General features: G+C 32.2%; 2 protein-coding genes across 2 annotated transcripts; one reads left to right on the top strand and one right to left on the bottom strand.

Annotated features, from left to right (window-relative positions):
• Positions 1-160: 160 nt before the first annotated feature.
• On the bottom strand, positions 161-15,197 carry LOC131847656 (F-box only protein 11). The gene is made up of 14 exons (XM_059197277.1): positions 14,802-15,197; positions 11,819-12,062; positions 9,564-9,731; positions 9,117-9,321; positions 8,336-8,585; positions 7,601-7,825; positions 6,724-6,968; positions 6,116-6,442; positions 5,694-5,888; positions 5,053-5,358; positions 4,428-4,608; positions 3,783-3,930; positions 2,558-2,656; positions 161-2,352 (listed from the first exon to the last, which is right to left on the bottom strand). Exons 1-14 carry the CDS (start codon positions 14,896-14,898, stop codon positions 2,223-2,225), a joined length of 2,820 nt encoding a protein of 939 aa, XP_059053260.1. The 5' UTR covers positions 14,899-15,197; the 3' UTR covers positions 161-2,222.
• A 394-nt stretch (positions 15,198-15,591) lies between these two features.
• Positions 15,592-19,877, top strand: LOC131847661 (CAAX prenyl protease 2). The gene is made up of 6 exons (XM_059197281.1): positions 15,592-15,853; positions 15,957-16,201; positions 16,349-16,516; positions 17,048-17,116; positions 18,220-18,282; positions 18,747-19,877. The coding sequence occupies exons 1-6, from the start codon at positions 15,738-15,740 to the stop codon at positions 18,947-18,949; spliced, it is 864 nt and encodes a 287-aa protein (XP_059053264.1). The 5' UTR covers positions 15,592-15,737; the 3' UTR covers positions 18,950-19,877.
• The last annotated feature ends 6,327 nt before the right edge of the window (positions 19,878-26,204 follow it).

Genomic DNA, 26,204 nt, shown 5'->3' with positions numbered 1-26,204 from the left:
GCTTAATTTAACGCGGGTGTAACCGCGGGCACAGCTAGTTACTTAATATATAAAGCACACAATTGCTTGATTTGAAAGTATTCACTATTCTACTGCTGCAACACAGATAGCTTAAATTGACCACGTTAAAGTTAAAACGAGGTAAATAAAAATCAAATATATAATATTATATGATGTATTATCACGGCTTTTACAATGGTATTTTCATGTATAAACAAAACATCAGATTTGAATTTAATAAATTAAGATCATATTGATAATTCCATAATAAATAACAATTTCACATTCAAATATATAAAGCAACGGATCCACGACAATTTACTTGATAAAGTCATAAAATTCTAATAATTCAGCCCGTTCAACTAAAATATTTTCACTTAGTGATGATCACAGACGGATTATAAAAAAGCAGATTCAGAACATACCGTGCTATGGAGAGACGATTTAACAATTCGAAACTTTTAATAGTGATTACTGAGTAATTTAGACTTTCATCATAGCTTATTGGCTAAACTTATCACTATCAGCACTCTGGCCACTCACTTGCGGCTCATCCCAGTTTCCTAACATTGCTTCTCGATCGATATCAATACCAAATTTAAATTAACAATATAATAAAATATCAATTGTACCTAAGATCTTTTCCAGTTAAATACGCACATCCGTTCTTAATTTTCCTCTTAATATACACTAGCAGGCCGCGTTTGCGGCTCGCGACTTGCGCCTCTTGATATCTCAGAACTATCTAAACAGCTGCATTTGCGTGCAGCACTCTCTCTACGCAACGCTCGCTAGAGCGCAGCGTTCAACCCTTATGAGCGTAAAATACGTATTCCATAATTAAACATACATGTGATCAATAATAAAAATATAATGATACAAATACATTAATTACTACATTTTCGATTATTGTGTGACATAAATATTTACAAAGCGCATTTGGAGCGCCAAAATAGTTAGGCGAGGCAGACTCCTAAAAGAGATTAATTAGTGCGCCGCGCCTAGCGTCCACTAACTTCACATACCAGCAACGACTCGCGCAATGCGTGCCACTCTACCCCATAATAATACAAACTAATTTGGACAATTATCTTTATTAACTAAAACGTCTGAACAATCAATTATATTGTCAGGAGAGCTAAGGAATAAATGCCCCAAAATAAAAATGTAATCTTGTCGTCAAAAAGATAAAAAGAAATTATATTACAAATAGCCATCCTGACTTCGACAGCCGTTGGATTGTGAACTATTTACGAACTAAATAATGTTTCGTTCAAAGTAAATAAACATAATTATATTCTTCCCCATGATCATGAAACTATAGCGGATATTATAATTATACGCTCCTACATCTTACAAAATGAATAACATTATTCTAAATATCAATGTGATCTCTCGATATTATATAATATGATTACAATTTGGGAATGCATGATACTACTTGACAAAATACGTAATTATTAAGTACCGATGAATGATTAAAAAAACTTCTACATATACAAACAGTGTTACGATATCTGAAATATGTATACTTTTCCTTCAGCTATATAAAGTACAAAGATGAAAAATGTGGAACGGCACAATCTCGAACACTCGTCCGATATCACGACGAGTGCTAAACAATGTGGGGTTTTAGATAATAAAAATAAGTGAACTATAGAAGTAAAGTTGCCATTCTTATTCCGATAGACAAAAATAAGTTTCTTGGATTCGATTATTTCAGTTCCTGATAATTGTAGAAATAAAGAAGAATCGAATAGATTTTTAGAAAAGATTAAGAGAAAGAGCTGCCGATACGATTATGAACTTTAAAATTTTTGTCTATCGATTTAAAAATCGACGTACATAGGGAAAGCCGGCTGGCAGCGGGCGGCCGTCGGCCGGCAGTAAAGCTATAAATAAATAAAGACTCGAACTGGACAAGGCAAGAAACAAGTCAAGAGACAACAGTACATACAATCAAAGTGAAGCTTTAAATGTGTAAATTACGAAGAATATTTATTTATATAATGATATCAAAACATTTTTGATAATTATAATTGGTGAAAATGTATGAGTATGATTACATTGTTTTGCGGCTTCACTTTTACCGTTACTGGTTACCTCTTGACTTTGTCCGCGCACTGAGCTCGAGTTAGGAGTTTCCGACGAATACTGATTTCCGACGCGCGGCGTGTGGCGTGGCGGTGGGCGGTATGGCGGGGCGGTGGAGCGGTCACCGCTCAGTTCACCATCAGCGTGTGCGACTCCATGGGCGCCGCCGAGTCGTACAGCGTGTCCGTGTCCTGCGTGGGCTCGCCCTGCAGCTGGCACTGGTTCGACAGCGTACCCGCGCCGCAGTCGCAGAAGAACCTGCAAATAAATATACATATAATAAATATTAGTTACCATTTAATTAATAATTTTATTATTGCTTGCTTGTTAAAAATTTCCTAAAAAAATTTATAATAAATATATATAGTGAATTCTTGCACTGTTTAAAAAACGAAGGATAGTACTTTAGATTAGATAAACCTTATTTTTTAGTCTAAATTTTGTACTAGTTTAGATACAGTACCTATCATGGCGAATGAATTCTACGTCGTGTCCGGAATGGCACGTTTTAATGCAATTTACGCAAATGGCATTACGGTCTGTCGTGTTGCATGTCTGGCACCTAGAAAAAAAACCAAAGTATAAATTATTTAACAGATAGTAAATGGTGGTCATAGATATTTAAAAAACATGTATATACATATAACAAAAGTATAAGTGATCACGGTCTGTACACAAAAAAAATAAAAATAGCTATTATGTATGTAATGGAATCCGTAAACAGGGCGGGTTTTACTTTTATTTAAAGTTAAGAATTTTATTACAATCAATTTACAAACAATTTATACGGGTACAAAATTGCAGACTACGAAAAAAATAAAATATGTACATATTAAAAAAACTTGTACACTAATTTTTGTATTAATGTTAGTTTGCTAAAATTTATAAAATAATCAGTACAAACTACACTTCATTTGTAGAAGTAAATAACAGAATTAATAACAAAACTTAGTCATTTGAATGAAACATTTTTTGCCGAGATGACCAACTTGTGATAACATAACACGATGTAAACATTGTTATCAAATTTTTACTACTATAATAACATACTCATGTGTATCAACCTCTGTTGTGCAACTTATCATTAGATAATAAAATTGTTATATACAATACATGTCTATCATATTCGAGATATTGGTGAATTTTAATACAGTCATCAGAGATCAGAGACCCAAGTATTGCTTCAGTTATAGTTGTGTATCTAGACTAGCTTTTGCCCGCGGCTTCGCTCGCGTTATTTTATCGCCTTGGGTGTAGAATTAATCAAAATCCTTTCTTACCGGATGCCTACGTCATAACATCTACCTGCATCAATGCTGTGCTTTGATAGATCACTATGTCAGTCACCTTTGAGTTATATATAACTTATATATAGATAGATTGTCAGTAAAAACAAATCGAATATTTTTTTGTTTGGAACTAAGTGGCATTATGTATAAACCCCAGATAAATAACTACAAACCAACATACTGTATTTTACTGCATTTGCATAACATTTATAGGTAAGGTAGTAGATTATCTTTCTGGACTGGATGTCTGTACAAAAAATTGTTTTCTCATACAGTTATTTATCCGGATTTTGCATAATCAAATGCTTCTCCACAACAATTTGTAATTGATCAAGTTTTCACTGTAATAACCGTGTAGTGCTCTAGTCTATTTAAATCCAATTGTAGAGAATGACTCACCTATAGAAGTCGTGCATTGGGAAGGATGTGTAGGAAGAGATTTTGTATAAACACTGTCCACCGCCCACTGCCTTCTCCACTGCATCTTGGTTGCTGAAGATTTTGTTGCCACGCACAAGAGGTGAGACGCCCGACGCTAGGCACAAACCTGTAAATTAAAGAGGCATTTAATAATAAAGATGTGATACATTATTTGAATGTATGTGTCCAAATGTAGGCAACATTTTATTAAGAGTGCAATCAATTATATATTAAAACTTGCCAATTTTTTAATATATATTTTTTATATTATTTGCCACTGATATATAGATTTTTTTTTCATTATACCTACTGTACAAAAACAGCTCTTTCAGTATATTTACGAAGTTGTGTATTGGTTGTAATTGTTTTAATGTCAACCTGTAAATTTTCCCTTCCAATGCTTTCTAAATCTTCATCTCCATATAATACGTTCCTATAATCCCACTAGTATTCCTTCTCCATTAGTTATTGATTGAAGTTCACTTATTGTCACTTTGCTATGCTGAACCTTTGGTCTATATTGCCCAAAAACTGTTGAGGCTACCAAATACGATCTATGATATAAATAAGACTTTTCTATAAGCTTGGTAAGTAAAACATCTGAAATAAAAAGGCATATTTTACCTCCAAATCTGTTGTTAAAAATTTGATTGTGCTCAAGAGTAGCTGTGGCATTATTGGTGATCTCGACGCCGGCGGCGAGTCCATCGAAAATTCGATTTCTGCGTAGCACTGGATGACTCTGGGTTGAAATTAATACGCCCGCTTGTGCATTGCGAAATATATCATTTTCTTCCAACACACCCTGTTAACACAGATGTACAGAATTATAAACTGGCTATATCACGCTGTTTTCAGCGCGTAAATTACGGGAGAGAGACCTTTTTTAGTTTGAGGTTTATTTTTGCGTCTTCGTGTCTGTTTTTATGTTTTTAGGCCATTCAAGTATTAAGTAAACATTATTCTAAAAACATTCAGTTTCATATTATAGTAAGCATTATTCAATATTTATGTTGATAAAATTATAAATTGAAAATAGTACCAATTTTGAATGAACTTATGAAATATATTAACCGGTAGCATTTTTTCAATTCCTATGCAAATAAAGAATAATGACCTGCACAAATTTACGATTTAAGTCAAATGTTTACTAAATATTGGTATTAGTTGTATAGTAGTAGGTGTTAATTGTACGTTATTTAATGTTTTTTTATAATAATTTAACGTAACTGCATTAAAACAAACTTACCTTTCCCCCATTGAAGATACAAATGCCTCCATCCCGGCCATCGAAAATTTTATTCCTTTTGAGTGTGGGATTGGAATCAGTCTTAATCCATACACCAGCCATAGCATTATCAAATATCTCATTCTGTTCCAACAGGCCTAGGCCCCCATTGTATACTAGTACACCCCCATTCTGGCCACCCCATATTTTGTTACCTCTAATTACAGGGTTGCTACCTGTCCTAATTTGAACGCCTGAGTATAAGTGATTGAATATGTCGTTGTCTTCTAATTTACCATGGCCATTATCATAGAAGTATACCCCAACCTAGAAATAATAAAATTTAGATCAATATTTCATTTATATAAAAAAGAATTTTTAACTCGGAAGATAACAATGGAAACATGGAAACAACAGTAGAATTGAGCTCTTTTTTCTATTAACAAAACACATTACATACGTAATTAAATATCGACATTTCACACAACGCTATATACACAAAAATAAAGCTTAACTTTATACTGTAGGTACGCTAACTGCATCTTAAGGTATAACCATTAAAAAGCACATAGATAAACTAAAAACGTTCATATTATGCGAGAATTTCACTCGCTATTTCCGGAAGGTGAAGGGATAAGATAGACCACTAAATTTTATATTACCTGTTTTCCCGAATGTATACGATTGCGGCGAAGTACAGGCGTGGAGCCGGTAGTGATCCACACACCGGCGAGCGTGTTGGCGTACACCTCATTCTCCTCGATGAGCCCTTGGCCCTTCTCATGGACGTAGATTCCGCCATGTTGTCCATGGTGGATTTTATTGTGTCTTACTATTGGATCACTATTAGTACGTATCTAAAACGACAAATAAAACTATACTGTATACTATGTATAAATTATTAATCTGTTAAGAACAGGTTTAGTATTGAGTTGTAATAATACGTAAGTATATGTGATGTATTCTGGAAACTCAGAATAATTATAACATTATATATCGGCCGTGAGCCTTGTACTTGCTTGGCCTTCAGAGCTCTATACACATAAAAGACAGTAAGTTACAGTAATAATATATATAAGCTTACCTGTATACCAGCTAAAGCGTTTCCATAAATATTATTGTGCTCTATGAGCCCGCGTCCCTCCCCAAATATGTACACACCACCTTGGTGACCATTATAAATCTCATTCCGGCGAATGGTCGGGTTACTATTAGATGTGATCCAGACACCGGCGAAATTATTCGAGTGTATTTTGTTGTCTATAAACTGCCCTATACCAGACTCGTGGACGTATATACCGCCAGTCTGTCCGTGATGAATCTCGCAATGAACTACTGTGGGGTTTGCACCAGCCTTTACTTCGAAACCAGCGATTCTGTTGTTGTGTATGTCATTTGCTTCAAAGTAACCCTGTAAAGCAAATCATGCATGTAAATTGTCTGTATTTATATACTTCAAATTACATATGTGAATTTTTGGTTTTAAATAGGTAGGCAGGTGATTTTTTCCAATTCACAGTTACTACATAAAATTAGTGTCGAAAACCCTTGATTGATTAAAGTAGCTTTTTAATTTATTTAAAATATATTATAATTACAATTTTAGAGAATAGACAGAATATTGATCTGATTGTAATTATTATATTATAGATAAATATAGTTTCTTAATATTTTTACATACTATTTACTTACCAGCCCATTTTCAAATGTGAATATTCCAACATCTCTGCCGTGATGTATATGATTCCTACGCATGACGGGACTGGCGTAGTTCTTGACCCAGATGCCGGCAAGCGCGTTCCGCGAGATCTCATTGTCAAGGTACTCGCCCTGTGCGTAGTCAGTCACATAGAGTCCCACATTCTCGCAGTCGCTGATGTCGCAGTGCTTGATGATGGGCGTTGCGCCTGCGCCGCTTACACACACCGCTGCACCCACTGTTCAATACGCATATTTCATTTTAGTTCTGTATATTGTATTTTTTTTGTATGTTATTTTATATATATATTTGTCTAAGAGTGCCACGTTAGGCATACGAATACGTATGCTTAATGTGGCACTCTTAGGCATAAATATATGGCTATCCCACAGAGTGCATGCAGTTTCATTTGCTTAATCAAGCACACAGGGGGTGAAGAGGATAGTAAGTAATGTGGACTACAGACATTATTTCTAGGAATGGACTATGTCAGGTTGATCTCAACGCGGTTCCCCCCTGGAAACCATCCTAATAACCTCAGTTCATTCTTTTTTTGTTATCCTCCAATGATATTCTGCCCATGTAAATCGTTAGCACTGGCATGATGTACCCATTCTATTGTCATGCAATAAAAAACCCATTCTATTGTGTGACACTTCTAAACAATATTATATATTACATTGTTATTCACGTAATGGGTAAACAGATGTAAATATGTTGTCATAGACAGTTTGTTACCCTGGTTACAATTGGGATACTTTACTTCCCTCTTCTAGAATAACTGCAGCCAAGAATATTTGTTATAGAATAATGCCTTATTGGACACTACAATTAAAATTTAATTTTAAAGCAGAAACAAGAGAGACTCACCAACACTGGCACTCCTAATAATGCAATGATCTACTGTAGGCGAGCAATTGTCTGACACTTCTAAACAATAGTGCTTATGATGTTGCATTGTACTGGATGCATCTGGAGAGAACTTGAGCGTCATGTGTCCGGCATACGCTCGTATCGCACCCTCGGCGAACGTCAATGTTGACTCCGCCTCACGTTCCAGGATAACTGACTCAGCTACATTTCCTGGGGCACAACCTGAAAGAAATGTTATGGTAATATTTATATAGATGTTTGATTTGATTGAGATTAAATATGAATGTGGCCATCCTTTAATATTTTTATTTAAATTAAATTGGAGTCAGTATCTTTCTTTTCGACATACATTTTAAAACATATTAAAGATCAAACAACCTTACTTAAAAAATTAAATGATTAAATTTCATTCATCAATCATTTAAGAGCAGCATTCTTGTCTGTAAAGCTCTTTCCATTTTCATAAGTTGATCTTTTGAGTAAACAGATTGGGAACGACCATCCCAGTGGGATGATCTGCTCCTTAGGAATACTGCGAAACATTAAATAATATAGCTTCTAATTAGTCGTAAGGTAGTGTTGTTTTACTCGTTTTAATAGTTAAGCAGTTAGTAGATTCGAGTGAGTTACAAAGGCGCTTTTTGTATTGGAGTTGAGCTCCTCTTTTATTGTCTTCATGGCAAGTTCTTAGTAAATTTTGTCAAAAAAAAAAAAAAAAATAGCGGAAGTTACCAATGAGTTGGACGTCGGTCTCTATGGCGAGACACTCCTCCTGATAGTGTCCGGCGTGCACAAACACGAGTGCAGGCTGCGCGCGCCGGCACGAGCAGGCCGTCGCGCCCGAAGCTCCGGCCGCGCACACGCCGCCGCAAGTGGCACTCAACGTGCTGCTGCTGCCGCTGGCGCTGCTCGCCCCACTTGCACTGCTCGCGCTACTCACGCCGCCCACACCGGCGCGTTCCTCCACATACTCGAGAGCCGCCTGGTGGCCAATATTAGTTGCGTTAAGAGTGTTAATTATAAAGCCACGCAACCGACATCTGCATAGTATAAATGTTCTTGTCAAATAAAGATAATGCAAGATTAAGATGATTTCAATATCATATGCAGTCAACATGTATATATGAATGGGGTTCACTACAATAAAAGTTTTCTCGAATTTGTAAAGCGATATTACATGGTTTCATATGTTTTTATCAAGTTCCGTGAAGCTTCTAATGGCAGCCTTCAGAACAACATATTCTAATAAATAAAGTCGCTCGGTAAGGTTTCCTTACATCTATTCGATTGAAAACTCAATAAAAAACAATGTTCGACTTAATTATTGTATCTTCAAAAATGTTCACTGATACTAGTAACATCAGAAACGTAGTAATTAATAGAATATGTAATAAGGAATGAATTAGATGTTGTCTAGTTGCAATATTACCACTTATTATTATTAAACTTAAAAGTGAACGAAGTCACCAGCAAAAACAAAACGAAGTATATTAACATAAGAAATCAAACTAACCCTAATTGTATTAAAATGTTTGATACGCGATTCTTTTTTAGGACGATAGTTGGGGCGAACATGGATTCCGTAGTATAGCTGCCGGAAGCTCTCTTTCCACGGATTATCGGCGTCGCATTCATCGGCCGGGACGAACTCGAACTGACACGAGGCGGGATGCATCAGGGGTGTATCATATTCAAACACTGACTGATATAAACTTTTCCTGTCAAAAACGAAAAGAAACAAAAATTATAGTTAAATACAGTTGTCATTACAAAACTTAAAAATTAAAATCCTTAGTAATTTTGATCACATAAGTTTATACAGTCCGTAAAAAAATGTAAACAAGTCACAATTTCAATTGTTGTCGACCTTCGGTGTCATTCATATATATCTCAGTGCCAGAATGAAAATTAATTAATTATACATATTGTATTTATATTTATTTAAAAAAATGATGTTTACCATAGTTCAGTATCATTTGCAATTGTGTTGAACCTCTTGCAGACTTGTGCGACGCGGCACAGGTCTCGCTCGGTGAGGTGGGACAGAATACACAGCAGTACTTCATCCGGGAGCTCATATTGCAGATACTGTGATACATTGCACACATCCACACCCTGGGCCAGAGAGCTGTGTAGGAATAGATAGTATAAATATTTCGTGATCCATTATAATGTGTACTGGTAGATTATATCGGTTGTCAAATATCTCCCTTCCGCTTTTTTGCTCTTTATTCAATGTGTTTATAAAAAGTGTTACAGTGATCGGATTTAGTTTAAATATGCGCCGTTATGTTCGATAATCTGTTTCCATCTAGACGGCAACTTCATAATACCGCCCTCGTAGAAGCCCTCCTCCTTATTTGCGAAGAACTCGGACAGCCACTTTTCACAAGCCTCTTTTGAGTTCAACTTTACATCACCAAGGGCGTTCGCCATGGACAGGAACAGGTAGTAATCACTTGGCGCCATGTCCGGGCTATATGGTGGATGCGATAAAACCTCCCATCCGAGCTCCCGTAGCTTCTGACGAGTCATCAACGAACTGTGTGGTTTAGCGTTGGAATACTACACCCTTCCTGTTGGCCAATTCTGGACGCTTCTGGTCGATCGCCTGCCTCAAGCGGTCCAGTTGTTCGCAGTAGATGGTAGAATTAAGCGTCTGGCCATATGGGAGCAGCTCATAGTGGATGATTCCCTTCCAATCCCACCAAACACACAGCAAAACTTTCCTGGCCGTCAATCCCGGCTTGGCCACTGTTTGGGACGATTCACCGGCCTTCGACCACGACCGTTTTCGCTTGATATTGTCGTATGTGATCAACTTTTCGTCGCCAGTCACCATCCCCTTCAAAAATGGGTCGAGTTCGTTCCGTTTCAGCAGCATATCACAGGCGTTGATTCGGTCCAGAAGGTTTTTTTGCCGTCGCCACATGTCTTCCGCCGGCTGGCTTATCCACGGTGTCGTTTTCAGCGGCTCTGAATCGTCGAAACCATTCCTCCACGGTTTGAAGTGATAGAGTACCATCCCCCAAAACACCATTAATCTCACGAAACGTTTCTCTAGCGGACTTGCTTTTAACGAAGGAAAACTTTAAAATAGCGCGAATTTGGGCGTTAGTGAACTCCATGTTTACACGTCTATAACTGTTGAACGCAATATCCAAACTAATCATGCATAGCGTCGTTTTGTAGGTTATGTCAAGACCTTTCAAATGATGCATAGTAATGCCAGATACGAGCTCTGTAGTGCTTTGTACATAGCCGCGAAATTCAAAAGATAAAAAGGCGGAATATATATCTCCCATATTTGACAACCTTATATAAACAAAAACGTATCACAAAATAGTGAAAATATTACAATCAATTCGTAACAAATAGAAAAACATAAACATGCTTAATTTTCACAGCGATTGAGGTACTCGCGATGTTTATCCTAAGTGTTTATATGTAAATATGATAAAAAATATTTTCTGTACAAATAAAACAAAACTAGTAAATTTCTCTAATTTTCCAGTTTTATACGTTATCTAGACAGGGAGTATGTAGTTGAATATTCTTGGAAAGTGAAAGTAACAAACATTTACCTTACGTAAAGCAAAATACCTACATTAACATAGTGCATGAGAAGTACATTTATTGAAATATTAATAATTTACGCCCATAACATAATATATTAGCAGTCGATACATTGGAAAATTGGTAAATGCTATATTGATTTGCTTTTTCGAAAAGCTTATATGGTTTAAAATAGGCTGAAATTTTTGTTACACTTTAGGTATAGTCCTGTAAATATAATAATTATTAAGAATTGAAAAATTTACTCTAAACACGTGTATTACATCATCCATATGTATGGAATATGAATTTTCAATTGAATAAGAATATTAACGTATATTATCTGTGTTAGAAAACAATAACAAAAGGATTACAGACTAACAGCGGTAAAAACAAATATCACATGGTTTAAGCTGATAGTTATCAATACACTTAAATAATGATGTAATCCAGTTTGTTTTTCTTCACGCTAATTTTTTTACGAGGTAGATAGAGTTAATCAACACATTTGCTTATTTATTTTACACGACTATTTACGATACACGGCGGTTATAAAAACTTGACTCTCCACCATCACACAATTTTTGTGACCACATTTTCATTACGAAATAGCTGAATTCCAAATGTTTATATTTATATTACATTCTACTGATTACTCACGTTCTGGGCCTCTTCCTAGCGGGTAGAGAGCAAGCGCCCGAAGGTCCGGGCTCGTGGTAGGCGGGTGGAGACTTGCGGCGCAGATCATAGGGGCTGTGGTGGCCGGCGGTGGTGGCAGCGGCCGCAGCCGGCACAGGCGGGGAACCACCGCCGCCGCCGCTGCCGCTCGGACCGGCGCATGCGGCCGTAGCCGCCATTGCGCCTGTCACGTTATTTGGGCAAGGGACTGATTCACATGGCTCACCTGTAATTTGCATTTCAGCAATTACTACCATTACTTGTTTGGTAAACATTGCGCGAAACCATATAAACAAAGTGTAATGTAGTGCACGTGAGTTCAACAGACAATATAAATAGAATAAGTATAGCAGAATATAATCAATAAATATATATTTTATATACATATTAATAAAATATAATAAAATAAAAATAACTATACTAAGTGATATAAATATACATGTATATACCACAAAGTGACGAAAATTATTTTGCATTTTGATTAACTTTGCATTTTTGGAACCTACTAATCTGGTTGTAGTCATGACTTTTTACTTTAAATATTAAAGAATGTATTAATTTGCATTTAATATTAAATATAAAGTATACATTTAATAAACTGATCAAATAACATGTACATAGGGTCTAACAGTCCAGTCAAAAGGAGACTCACATTATTTACATGTATGTATAAAATAATTGTGTATCAACTAACTGTAACTAATTCACTAAATTAAATAGTATCATTAGATTTATTACTACCTAGTTTCAGTGTCAGTATTGTCAAAATGGATAAATTGTAGTAAATGTGTTCATATATCTGTTAGGTTTTAGTTTTACAACCATAGAAGATGTCTGATCTTGGGTTATGAATTAGCCTAGCTAAAACTATTACTTTCCTAAAAATAGGAATCTGGTAATAGTCTTTGCAATAAAATACAATGAACACTTAACAAAATATTTCTAATATAGAGCACAATTATGATAAAATTATGGTTTTAATTAAAGTAGTCACATTTATTTATTTTCAAGACATTACTTAAATCCTTATATGAAATGACTATGTTCAATTTGAAAATAAAATTTAAAGGAAGACATTTGCTTTAATAAAATTTGTATGTGTATTTTGTTGTTGCTCTGAGATTGAACATAATATTCATTTAAAAATAATATTAAATAGCAAACAATATGGTTCACATGTTTATTATATTCATATTGCCTAAATTACTTACTGTCAATAACACCAAAAGAAATCACATAGCATATTAACACTATTTCCCAGAATGATAGGTGTTTCAAATAATATTAATGAACTTGTCATTACTTTTACCAACAAAAAAATATTAATGGCTTACTGTGACAAAGTTAAAGCAATAATATTAATAATTTAACCAATATTTCTCAATAAAATTTAAATATAATATGACTATTACTCTTTGTTGCCATCATTATGAATATTAAAATATAGAACATCTATAGTATATATTACCACATTACTTTCAAACCTGCCAATGATTCATCACATTCAACCTTCTTTCAATTTTATAATATTCTTCATTTATAAAACACCTACACTTATTTATTTTGAAGAAAGCTTAGAATTAAGGCAGAGAATATGAAGACATGTGTAATATGACTACAAAGCCAATACAATAAATTTTGCTTTTCTCATTTACTGATTTTAATAACACAATCATATTAAGAAACAATCATTTTACCTAAAGTGATTTCTACACCAAGTAATTACATTTTTGATTTGCTGCCAAAACAGATGACCTATTTGAAAGGTGGATCTAGAACAGTTTAACATTATATGAAGATGGTTATATGAATCATACCAGTACAACTGACAAATTTGTTAGACAATTAATTAAACTTAATCCTAATCAAAGAGTTTGTAGTTTAAAATGGAGTCTCTTTGTCATTGAAACATGCAGAATTAGTTGAGATACATAACATAGACTTATTTATTGTTTTTTCTTAATTTCAATAATTTTAACAGGTAAAATAAACACTTCAACTAAATTATTAAAGTACAAATTATTAAAATAATAAATATTTGAAACAGTACAATATAATGTTTTTTTGCACTTTGTATTGTTTGGTAAACAAAGTTGTTATACATTAAAAAAAATATTGATCAATATTTCTATTTATTAAACCCTGATTACTATCTATACTAATATAATCATTAAAGCTAATGCAATAAATATACAATACTAATGTATTGAAATCTCTCTTCAATTTTTGTTTGTCTATATCTTTGTGAAGATTTAAAAACAAAAACAAAATCAATTGATTATGGAATGTTTCATTCATATTAAAAATATTATTTGTCATATAAATTTGTTTATATGTATTTGTTGTCATATTTATTATGATATTTATCACATGTACACTGAAACCAAATAGCTTTGAACAAACTGATAGAATAACCTAACATATGAGTATTTAAAAAAAAACAATAAGCTAATTAAGGGCGGCCACATTTGCATTTCAATAGAAAGTATCATGATTACAGTTCACATATTATGTGTATATGTATTGAAGAGAAAATATATATTTCGTAATTACCTGTAAGTACACAATACGATGGAGGCATGTTTCAGAACAGCTGTTTCATCATGCTATGTAAAATAAGTTTCATCTAGCAAATCAATACCCATATTGCGCAAAATGTCACTGAAATGCGCTGCTCAATATCCTAATAAAGACATAATATGATGAATCTCAAAGAATTTACGTGATAATCGATGTGAGTATGGAGAACAATGAATATATAATAAAAAATTGTAAGATAGCTGTAAGAATTTCTTGGTTCCAAACACTCCTATTAGTGCGCAGACTACATAAATTATGTATAGATCTAAAGAATAATTTGTCATACACATTCTATTGTTTAATTCAGAGGTTGTACATTTATGGACATGTCGTATCTAGTGATTGGTAAATTATTGGGACGACATCGGCGACCCGGATTACTTACTCGATTGTGTTCTTGAAGGTAATGGTATCCGATGTCCGCCTTTTCTTCGCGATCTACGGACGTAAGAACGCGAAGAGGAAAACGAGGCACTAGGCATTATTTCTATAAACACTTATATTCACTAGAATTCAGCCCTAAACAAAGGAGACACCCGCACCAACACCGTCGGCCATTTTCTGTTTAGATTAGATTGGGGAAACGAACAGGAAAGAGAATAAACCACATCAGTTTATATTGGAAGAATGTTAGAAAGTTCTAGGAATAAATCACTACACAGAGACACTAAAATTATAACCGTTAACTCATAAAAATCATAATTTGATTAAATTAGAACAAAATATCAGACTGCCCAAAGGAATGGGCGACTCTCCAGTAAAATATGGCGGATTTCGGATTAACATGGCGACGGCGACGGTGACGCCATCTACTAAAAGTTTTTTTTTATTGATGGTAAAAAAGTTACAGTTCTATAAAAAATTTATGACCATACCGTGCACGACCACTATAAATATTTTGTAATTTAAAAACGATTAAATTACTGCAACAGCAAAATCCGCGTAATTTATATTTATCAAACATTCATACAGTAAATCATACATGTTAACGGAGATCTGTCAAACTTTAGTGTAAATGTCACTGTCATTTGATTAAGACGTATTTCAAATACAGAACACTCACTTTAACAACTGACGCAAACACTTATAACTTTGACAATCAATCTTTCTCATATTTAAATTCTCATATTCCAAATGTGACATTGACATTTTCTGCAATTCTATTTTGACTATTCATGACAAATGATTGAAATTGAAAGTAAATGAAATTGTGTATCGAACTGCTGCATTCATATGCATAATTATAATTGATTTTTATGGCTCGTGGTGTGGTTGTTTTAATATTAATAAATAAATACAATTTTACAGATATTGATTCATAATGTTATTAAATAATTATATGGAAGAAAATGCCTGTAAGGTTACAGTAGTTGCCTGTGTATTTATGACATTGTGCTATGTTGCAAGTTTGTATGTATGGAGGACTAAATTGAGCAGGTATAATATTTAGATTCTTGACATTTGATGTATAAAGTTATATATTGATTTAATTACTGATATATATTAGTTATATACTTAATTAAATTTATTTGTTTATTAGAGATCATCCTTCAACTATCAAAAGAAGATTCTTCAGTGTATTTTGTATGATGTTGCTGGCACCGTTCTTGACACGATATTTCCTTACTAAAGAGACACTAAGTAAGGGAGATATATATGATCATTTGGGGCTTAGATTACCAGGATTAGTCACTGCATCTTTTGCTCCACTGTTGTTAACCATTGTTTTATTCATGGGTCCATTGTGTATGCAGTATTTATCTGGAATGTGGACATTGTATGCAGGTAACTTAATATAACATATATATAACCATTAATTTTTGAAAAATGTTAATAATAACAATAATAATAATATTTATCAGTGATTTTCAAGCGTAGTAATAGACTACATTACATAAATGTGTTATTATAAATATCATATTACTTCTACAGAACCTGTGTATTGGTTGTCAAGCTGGCAAGATCTGTTGTGGGTGCGTAATCATTTAATGGCACCATTGAGTGAAGAGTGGGTCTTTCGAGCATGTATGATGCCAATACTGTTGCAATGTTTGGAACCAATTACTGCTGTATTTGTAGGACCACTGCTCTTCGGAATTGGTATGATCAAAACTATTTAATAACATTTTTATAGAATAATGTAATATGTGTAAAATCACAGGAGATCATAATGTGTCTCTAGCCATCTGTTCATGTTACTTGTACTTGTGATACATGTAGGAACTATTTAATTTTGATCACTATGATTCATTTACTTTACTCTTGTAAATTGGATCTTATTTAGTAGCAATTGTCTGAATGCATCAAACAATTTAAAAAAATTAAAACTTGAACAACTCTACACTTATTCTTCTTGTGCTATATCTGCCTACAGAATGAATGGAAGAATAAAAAACATGACTATTCAAAAGCAATTTCAATAAAGAGCATTTCTTTTTTATTCTAATGTTGTAGTATGTTATTTTATTTATATGAGGGTCAATTTTCTTTTTGTGTCCTACCTGTGTGTCAAATTAGGTAACAAACTTTTCATTTTTTGACTTGTGAAAGTATGTAATACAATAAATTACATGAGAGGTGAATTTGAAAGATGAGATTATATTATGTATACATGTATAAATATACTTTCAGCTCATTTTCATCACATGCTTGAGCAAATGAAGGCTGGATATGAATTTAAAGCGGCACTTATGGTATCATGTAAGTATTTTAAAATAAATTGACTTCCATAGTAACACACTAAATACATATGTATATGTGATTTTATATATACTAATTATTTGTTATGCAATTGAAGTAGCAAACATACTGACAGATTACTTATATGCATAGAATGTTGCTCAGTAACAATGGTAGCCTGTATACATTATTATACACATGTCATCATATGATGCCTGTGATACCACTTTGTCATTTTCATTCTGGACAACTAATAGCTCTTTGGGGGCAGAGATAGATGATCCTGAGCTACTACTACTTTCACTGATTACTTTTTACAAAGTCTACTTCGACATAAATCTAGTCTTAGCTCTTATTTTTTATTTTGGTTAATTCAAATTCAAATTCAAATTCAAAGCCTTTATTAATTGACACAAAATAATACAATCTATCATAATATTTGATTACAAGTTTAAAATATAGAAGAAATATTAGTTACTTATATATACATTTTATGTTACTTCTAATTCTGCACATCAGTCTCTGAGTCAACGTGTCCTTTAGACACAAAGGCCTCCTCCAGCGTTTTCCATGTGTTCCTATCTTTTGCCAATCGGAGCCACAGTGGGCCGGCAATCTTTCTAAGGTCATCAGACCATCTCTTGTACTGTCTTCTTTTTTCGGGACGGGGAATCAGTTAGATCTCATATCTCCCCTTAGTGTGTGATGTCCATTTCCACTGAGTTGTAACTTCATCCCAACCTGTGAGAACTACTCCACTTCTTTCTATCTCTCCTGTTATTACTTTTGTTACAATAGTCTACTTTTGGCGACATTAAATCCTTTCCAGTCTCTAGTTCCATCTTTTATTTTTTCCAAGGTAAATATATTTGGTTAATAAAAATGTCCAAGTCCTAGGTACAAAGCTATGTTTGAAAACTAGTATTATGATTATACTAGCTGACCTAGTTATACATTGCTGGGACTCAATAGTTCTAATATTAAGGCAATAAAACCTATTTTTTAATTTGATCATACACATTTAATTGGTTAAGCACTTTCAGAGATTATTCCTGACAAACATTGAATAGCTAGATTTATATGTATATGGTTAATAAATTTCATAAATTGTTTGTTATTTACAGCATTCCAGTTTGCATATACTAGTCTGTTTGGTGCATATTCTTCGTATCTATTTTTGAGAACAGGTGAGTTCAGTTTTAGTATTATTTTTATTTCAATTTCACTACATCAACAATGTTGTTGATGTAGTGAAGATGTTGTTTATAGATGACAATTAACATTTTTCTTGGCAAATTCAATCATTGGTAATTTTATTAGCATTTCAGTCACACGAAATAACACACGACTCTCTAACAAAAAGCAAAAACATAAACATGGGTGTATTGGTCTTTAATGATATTTTTGTTTAGTTAGATTTTGATATAGTAGTTAATATAGATCAACTATTTGCTTACATTATATGTATGTACATAAGGGTTTATGGATAAAATTTTGTATACAGATAGACATGCATTCTGTCTGTTAATATTCTAGTGGAATTGAGAACGTCCATTTTAGCGTTGGTTGACAATAATAATCAAATATCCTATACTCTATAGTCAGATTATGAGGTGCATTAAATAATTTCACTGTATATTATTTGTTTCAGGTCATTTCGTCGCTCCGCTGACTGCTCATATATTTTGTAACCATATGGGTTTTCCCAATTTCGGAGCGGTTATGATGTTTCCGCCGTTGCAGCGAGTGTTGATCGTTTGCTGCTTTCTTTTAGGATTCGCCTTGTGGTGTGTCATGCTTATACCTATTACTAGTCCTAACCTATATGATAATACGTTATATTGGGAATCTTGAATTAATGTCATTGTCCAATTTTTTTATTTATTTTAACACCACTCATTGTCAGATGGAATTATGATAAGTGTGACGTGACCGCGTCATTCTGTCCTTGAATAGTAAGTATAAGTAATACATAATAACGTATGCCAATTATTTAAATAAAGTAGATAATATTTTGGAATTACATTGTGATTATAGGAAACCAACAATAAAACAATTTCTTTTTTTTATGTAATTGAAATAGTAAACAAGCTAATTATTATTAATAACAAAAAGCCATTTGGTGAATTAAATTTAGTCTAGGTTTTGTCTTTTCTCTATGTATAGTCGCCTCTTTTTATTTGCACTAGGTATATAACCCAAATGCACTATGAATAAAATTCTACTCGTATAAGATAGGATAACTTTTTTACTAATTAATTATAAATTGACTGATCAGACTACAGTCTGTTTAAAAGCCATTATGTACTGGCGACTAGTCCTTGGTGATAGATATTATCTTAGTTATTTTATACCTAGATATATACGCCAATAATTCTACCGGTTGTATGGATCGGTTCTACCTACCCTACGACATTGCGTATTAGACCTTAAGAGGTATGTAGGCAGTGAAATCCAATTTACATCCAAAATACGTAATATATTTTGCACAACAATGTAAGTTAGTAAAGTTTTTATACAATTTTTGTTGCTGATGATTATGTAGAAGCTTTTGACTGCAACTAGGAATTCAGTCATTGCTTATCTGTGAGTGATATTTATTAGTATGAAAGTTAATGTACGAACATCTATCGATAAGACGCAGTTCGTTATCTAATAATTTATCGTAATGTATTTCTTTTATACCTGTCTAAGTGGCGGAGTTAATGCCTCTTCTGTTTGCCATGACTATCTTGCTATACTGTTTGTCTATAGCTCTCTTTATGAAAGCTAACTTGTTTCATTTCGGGTCGGCGTAATATGTTTTTCTCTTCCAGTCCAACTGCCTACTAATTACAAAAACATATGACCTATTTGTAATAGTAGTTGTATTTAAAAAACATATTTGTCTCACACGCGACTTTACTCGTTATCGGAACAAGTTACTGATAATTGTTTGTATTACTATTGAATGAATTATCGCATGACGTTCTTTATTCACTTCCAACCACGAATATAATTGCAGATATTTTTTCTACTGTATAATTAAATTAATATAATGTCAGAACGGTGATCATGCTAGTTTAAGTAAAGAGAGCTGTGTAGTAGATTAAAAATGCATAAATAATATATGCATATTTGTCTCACATTCGTTGTCTACGACTCACATTACTGTGAAGAACCTGTTATCGGAACAAGTTACTGATAATTGTTTGTATTACTATTGAATGAATTATCGACCGTCGTAACATTTGCCGTTCTTTATTCGGACTGATGACCGTCCACCAGAATATAATTGCATACGAGTATTTTTTCTACAGTCTGCTCGACTTTGGAATGCTATAATTAAATTAATATAATGTATTGTTTTTTATATATTTCTGCTGTTACTATTTATACATTTGTTATTTTATTATTATTATTTTATATTTTATATATATGTAGGTATATGTATTTATATATTATACTTAAATATTTATTTAATATTCTAGTTGTTATATATTATAGTTATATAATGCGTATTATTGTCATTATATATATAGTAAAAATTCCTTTCAGTCATTCAAAGGTTGACTGGAAGAAATGTAAGTATTGTACATCTTATATATATATATTTTTTTTTTAAGCATAATTTAAATGTATTTATTGTGCAATAAAGTGTTACAAACAAACAAACACTTTCTTAAATGTAATATTCTTATAAGTATTATAGTTGCCATGAGTATTTAAAATGTAACTATTACAATTAATATTCTAATAATATTTTTATAAATCAGTATAATTACCAGTATACAGCTGTCTCAGTCAGTATACTGTCGATCTATTCACTAGTTTTGTTACCGAAAGAAGTATTAATGAGTATCAATATTAATAGGTATCATCGCAAAAGTATTTACAAGTATTAAACAATAACATTAACACTAACATTTGTAATAATATTTAATACAAATATAAAAACGGCTCATAGCTTACATAGAATAAAATGTGTTCCGAAGTTCAGCTTTCAAGACGAGCGTTTTAAGTAAGTCAGAATACATTTTATGATTATAGATTACGTAAATGTTTTGTGCTGTTTTAAAATATAGTAATATTGAGACTGTATGTATGTTGTGTTAACATTAGAGACTCCGGAAAGGTATCTGCTTCTATGTATTCTATGGGAATATATTTCTAGTATTATTAATACTTAATACACAATATATTAAGATACGAGTATTTAAGTAAACTAGTATTAACTAGTTTACTTAAATACTCGTATCTTGTATGGTTTGAAAGATGGAGATTTTTTTAAATTTGTAGCAAGTATTAACTAGTTTACTTAAATACTCGTATCTTGTTAATACTAGTTTACTTAAATACTCGTATCTTGTATGGTTTGAAAGATGGAGATTTTTTAAAATTTGTAGCAATTTATAAACACAGCCTACGAATGAACATTCTGTCATTACATACAAGTATATAACTGACAACAAAGTTTCGTAAACTCGTCTATTGCATGACTATATTCGGATAAATTAATTCTATTACTATTTTTCCACCCATTGTCTATAATAGTATCATTCGTAGATATTATGATCTCACATTGAGAAGCAGTGCCATTGCACACAAGGGAATAAATAAACATGTTACTATTTATTTTTTTAATTCTATGATTGTGGCAAACAAGCATTCCTGATGCCATTATGTAAACCCGATACCCCGATCTATGTCTATACGAGTCTTTCGAGAAAACCTTGGCAGTTAGTTCATGCCAGCGTCTAAGTGTACGCGGAGGGACGTTTTCCACCGCACTGTCCGAGACCACTTACGTTCCAGCGACTAGGGATGAATTCCCTGTCAAGTTAAAAGTTTTGGTGCTATCTTTCGTATAATTTGAGATTTTAATAGTCACTAAAATACTCGTAACTTATGGATTTTGTATTTATAAGTACTACTCATGGTTGGCACTTGGAACTTTGACATTATTCGTTTACTAAAAATAAAATTATTATAATGGTATGTTTTTACATAGCTTTTGCTACGTAAAAGATCCTTTGCGAGGTCAATTAGGGAACTGTTTGTGATTTGTAATAATGAGAGAAGAAACTTCTCTACATTAATTAAAAATTAATTAGCATACTTCGTTTAATAATATGGTAAAAATTTTCGTGTACATTGAAACATGTCCAAAATAAAGATTTATTTAGTTATTAATAAATAAACAACTCTGAACAATTCACACAGAGCCAACTAGTCCCAAGGTAAGCAGAATTTGTGTTATGGCTACTAGATAATTGATAGATATACTTAAACACATTTTTGTGTAAATAGATATATAATATACATAGAAAATATCCAACTGATACAAAGAACATACTCCTGAATAATGTTTGCAAAGTGCTATACATCCCTACGATCATCGGAAGTAAAACTGTGTGCTAAACGACTGAACATAAAAAATAATTTATCACGCACACGGACATTTTTTTGGACGGACGAATTTGGATATTTTATTGCATAACACAATTAAAGGCTTCCTTTATAGTAAATATAGAATACTTCTGATCAGAGAAGAGTCAAGTGTAATGGATAGATGGCGTAAATAACTTAAATAATACTGTATTATTTAGTTATGTAGAAAATATTGTGTACGTCATTATTATAAGTAACTATAACAGCCCATTATTTCGTGCTCGAAACACTTGCTATATATAAATTACGTCACACAATTTCATAATTTTTTGATGGGCTATATAAATATAATAGCTTATTGAAGTCCCATTTTAAGCCGCGGCCTCTACTCTTTACACAAGCATATGACGGCTTAAAACAACATACGTTTTTTGTTAGACTCAATTTATAAAACCTGAGGGTTTCTTAACTAACAGTAGGATATATTCTTAATTTTTTTTAAATAATTCTTGTCTTTAATTGAAATAAGTCTTAAATTATTCTGTGCCATACAGATTGTACGTATATATATTATTTGACAGGGTCCAAATAGGCAGATTGTAAAGAATGCCTAACTAGTCAATTGATGTATCATTTTGTTTTTAGGTATTTATTAAGATTAATTTATTTAATTATTAATATTCGATGGAGAAGGTTGAAGCACAACCAGCGAACTGTGTGTTAATCTGGGGCTTATTACGTAACGCTGTTGCAAACATTTGGTATTTCGGTATCTTCCACTGTCAAATAATTCAACGCAAGTACTTAAAAAGAATTCTTTCACCAGCGTTAAATAATGTAGCCCTTGACAATGGTTGTAATTAAAAATTAATTGGAGGGGCCAATTTTATAATTGCTTCATTGGTGGATAAATGTCCAGTCTAAGATCTCAAAATGTACTGTTTGTTATGTTCTATTAATAAATTAGTAGTATACTTCTCATATAATAAGTAGTTACTAATAATTTGTTTATAGAGTATATGGTACGAAATTACGAGAATAATGAAGATTAATCAAGCATAATTTATTTTTTTTGTAAATAAATGGCAAATTATTTTCTTTAATTTCAAAATATTAGTCGCTGTGGAGCGATTTAGGAACTAAAAATTTATTCTATGTATTGCCGTTTCAACGCTAGTGGTGCTGTTTTGATAACAAAGTAAGTATCCTTATTTAATTAATTACCAGACATTCAAACGGAGAATGTTTTTGTTTAATCATAATTGATCGTGAATTAATATTTTATACTTAATTTGCCAGCTGATTTCTACAATTTGACGAATATAATTGAACTATGTAGGTGAAAAAAATCGAAATATTATTGTGTAAGAATCAAGTGTATAACACTCTGAAAATTTACAATAGTCCTAGAACAATAATATTATATGAAAGTATGTCTTTAATTGTATTCAATTGATGAATCATGATAGGTACACAGAAATTTCTAACTTCATGGTTCTTTATCCAGTAATTTAGTACTTACTAATAACTACTATTGTCATAAGTAAAAAAGATTTTGTGTTTAATAGATGTAAGTGTATTAACAATAAACAATTTATAATTATTGGTGTTTATTTATTTTAAAATACAAGGTTATATCCTACAGTTAAGGTAATAAAAATTAAATAAAAAATATACGACTAGGAACTTTTTCCGATATAGACTTTGTACAAAGTTGTCTATGGTACTATTGTTGTCTCACCTACTACAACGGGATACAAATAAAGGGATACCTCGGGCATCATATGACGACGTGTTTCCAATCCATGGTGTTGTTTATGTATGTATATTGGTGATGGTTGCCATTAACCACAGAATGAGCCGTCCGATTGTTTGCCATTTCAGCTAGACGTTTATAAAAAATATATAATTATTGCATAAAATATATTGTAAAACAATAATTAGATAATAGCTATGTCGAGATATGAATTTCTTTATTTGCAATAAGAAATATTTTCCTGATTGTATAGTTAATGTCACCTTCAAAAATGTACATTCTTTGAATTACTCCAAATTACAAAATAAAATAAAAAATGAAAGTATGTAAATAATTTATTTGCTTTATAATATATGTATATACAAAATTTAGACTCTACCTTTACTTACACAAAGGTTTACAAAAAAATATAAAGGTTCTTGTATATTAACAATTGTTAAAGTACATTCATGAACGTATTCCATATAAAAAATAAGGAGATTACAAATAATGAAATTTGAAATACTATACATTTTAAAATAAAATAATTCTTATTAATATTTATTCATGTTATCTGTACGTTACGAAAGGTATGAGTTATTTGGTTGATATATTTAATGATTAGGCTAATGTAATGTCCACAACTGGAAATTTTAAGTAGTATGAACCTTAATTTATTAACATACTTTTATAACAAATGATTCGTATCACAAAATCAAATGCCACATAATATTTTTTATAAACAATTTAGAAGGAAATGCTTGTCTTACCCAACATCCATTATTTAATTTGTATTCTCAATGACAAGAGGTCCGAATCCCAGAATTTTCATTAAATCATTTTAAACATTTGCATATAGAATGCTATAAACAATGTATTATAATACATTGTTTGTAGAATCATGCAGTGTTAGCATTACCCTAATAATAAATAAATATGTAAAAGCGTTTAATATGTAGGTTCTGGAGAAAACTGAACAAAATGAAACATTGTGTCAAGCAATGTATAACTTACAGTTTAATTTCTAATTAGACCTGATTAGGCCGAATCCTATTTGCTACTAGGCAGTAGAATTCGGTTCCTGAAACATATTATTTAAGTCTTTATTTGTGAAAAGCAGATCTAATGCAATGCAGTGTATGTATAGATAAAATGTAAAATCTATTTACCAGGTGATTAATTGTAATATATGTGTATTATAACAGAGATTATAAAAAGCCCGTTTCGAAATTTAATTCTATTAAGGTCTATTATATAAAAAAGAGAGGGAGATATATAATTTCTTAATATATCCAATTTAACAATTTTCTCTCTTTGACAAACAGAAATCTATCATACAAGTACTTCAATTAGGTATCAGTGTAAGTTTATAATAATATTACTATTTTTTTTTAAATGATTCCTTATACCTTTTATTACAATTTGTAAAATCTAAAAATTAGCTCTCTATATTTAGATGAAATTAATAACACTTCAATGCAATATTTTTCTATAACAACAACAACAAAAAATGACATATTATAAACATTAACAACTATGATTTACATAGGTACAATCATATATATAGGATCATTTACAAACAGTGCGCGTATTTTTACACGACACGTACGTATCTGTAAATAGAGTTGACGGTTCGAGAATATCGTATGCACTTATGACATTTTTTTTCCTCGACAAGATTCGCTTCTAAAGGTCCAGTACAGATTTCATAGGATGAAAATCTCGTACAATTTTTACGAGACTTTCATTTGGGAAAATTTGCAGTGCTGTGTGAACGCCTATAAATCTACACGTAGTCGATGTTGCAACACTTGGTAATATTGCTGTTAAATATTTTAGACTATTTAAATATTTTTTTTATAATATATCCTAGCGCACCAACTGAACAATTTCCTTAAATAGCAGATTCATCAAATATTAATTATATAGTAAATACAAATTTAAAAAAATAAGCGATTTCATGAGAATTTCAGCAATATTAAAAATAATGATTGAGCTTGTAAA

Source organism: Achroia grisella, unplaced genomic scaffold (genome assembly GCF_030625045.1).
Source record: "Achroia grisella isolate CSIRO2021 unplaced genomic scaffold, CSIRO_AGI_Agris_v1 utg540, whole genome shotgun sequence".
NCBI classification, from domain to species: domain Eukaryota; kingdom Metazoa; phylum Arthropoda; class Insecta; order Lepidoptera; family Pyralidae; genus Achroia; species Achroia grisella.
Note: the sequence above shows the minus strand (reverse complement) of the source record. Positions and strands in the feature narration are given on the sequence as shown.

Excerpts from the sequence above, each read along its gene's own strand:
- LOC131847656 (XM_059197277.1), bottom strand. The coding sequence starts at position 14,898 with ATGCCTAGTGCCTCGTTTTCCTCTTCGCGTTCTTACGTCCGTAGATCG. Across the intron at positions 9,322-9,563 it reads GCAAATGATACTGAACTATG|GAAAAGTTTATATCAGTCAG; the intron begins GTAAACATCATT and ends CGTTTTTGACAG. Across the intron at positions 8,586-9,116 it reads AACATTTTAATACAATTAGG|GCGGCTCTCGAGTATGTGGA; the intron begins GTTAGTTTGATT and ends ATTGGCCACCAG.
- LOC131847661 (XM_059197281.1), top strand. The coding sequence starts at position 15,738 with ATGTTATTAAATAATTATATGGAAGAAAATGCCTGTAAGGTTACAGTA. Across the intron at positions 16,517-17,047 it reads ACCACTGCTCTTCGGAATTG|CTCATTTTCATCACATGCTT; the intron begins GTATGATCAAAA and ends ATATACTTTCAG. Across the intron at positions 18,283-18,746 it reads GTATCTATTTTTGAGAACAG|GTCATTTCGTCGCTCCGCTG; the intron begins GTGAGTTCAGTT and ends TATTTGTTTCAG.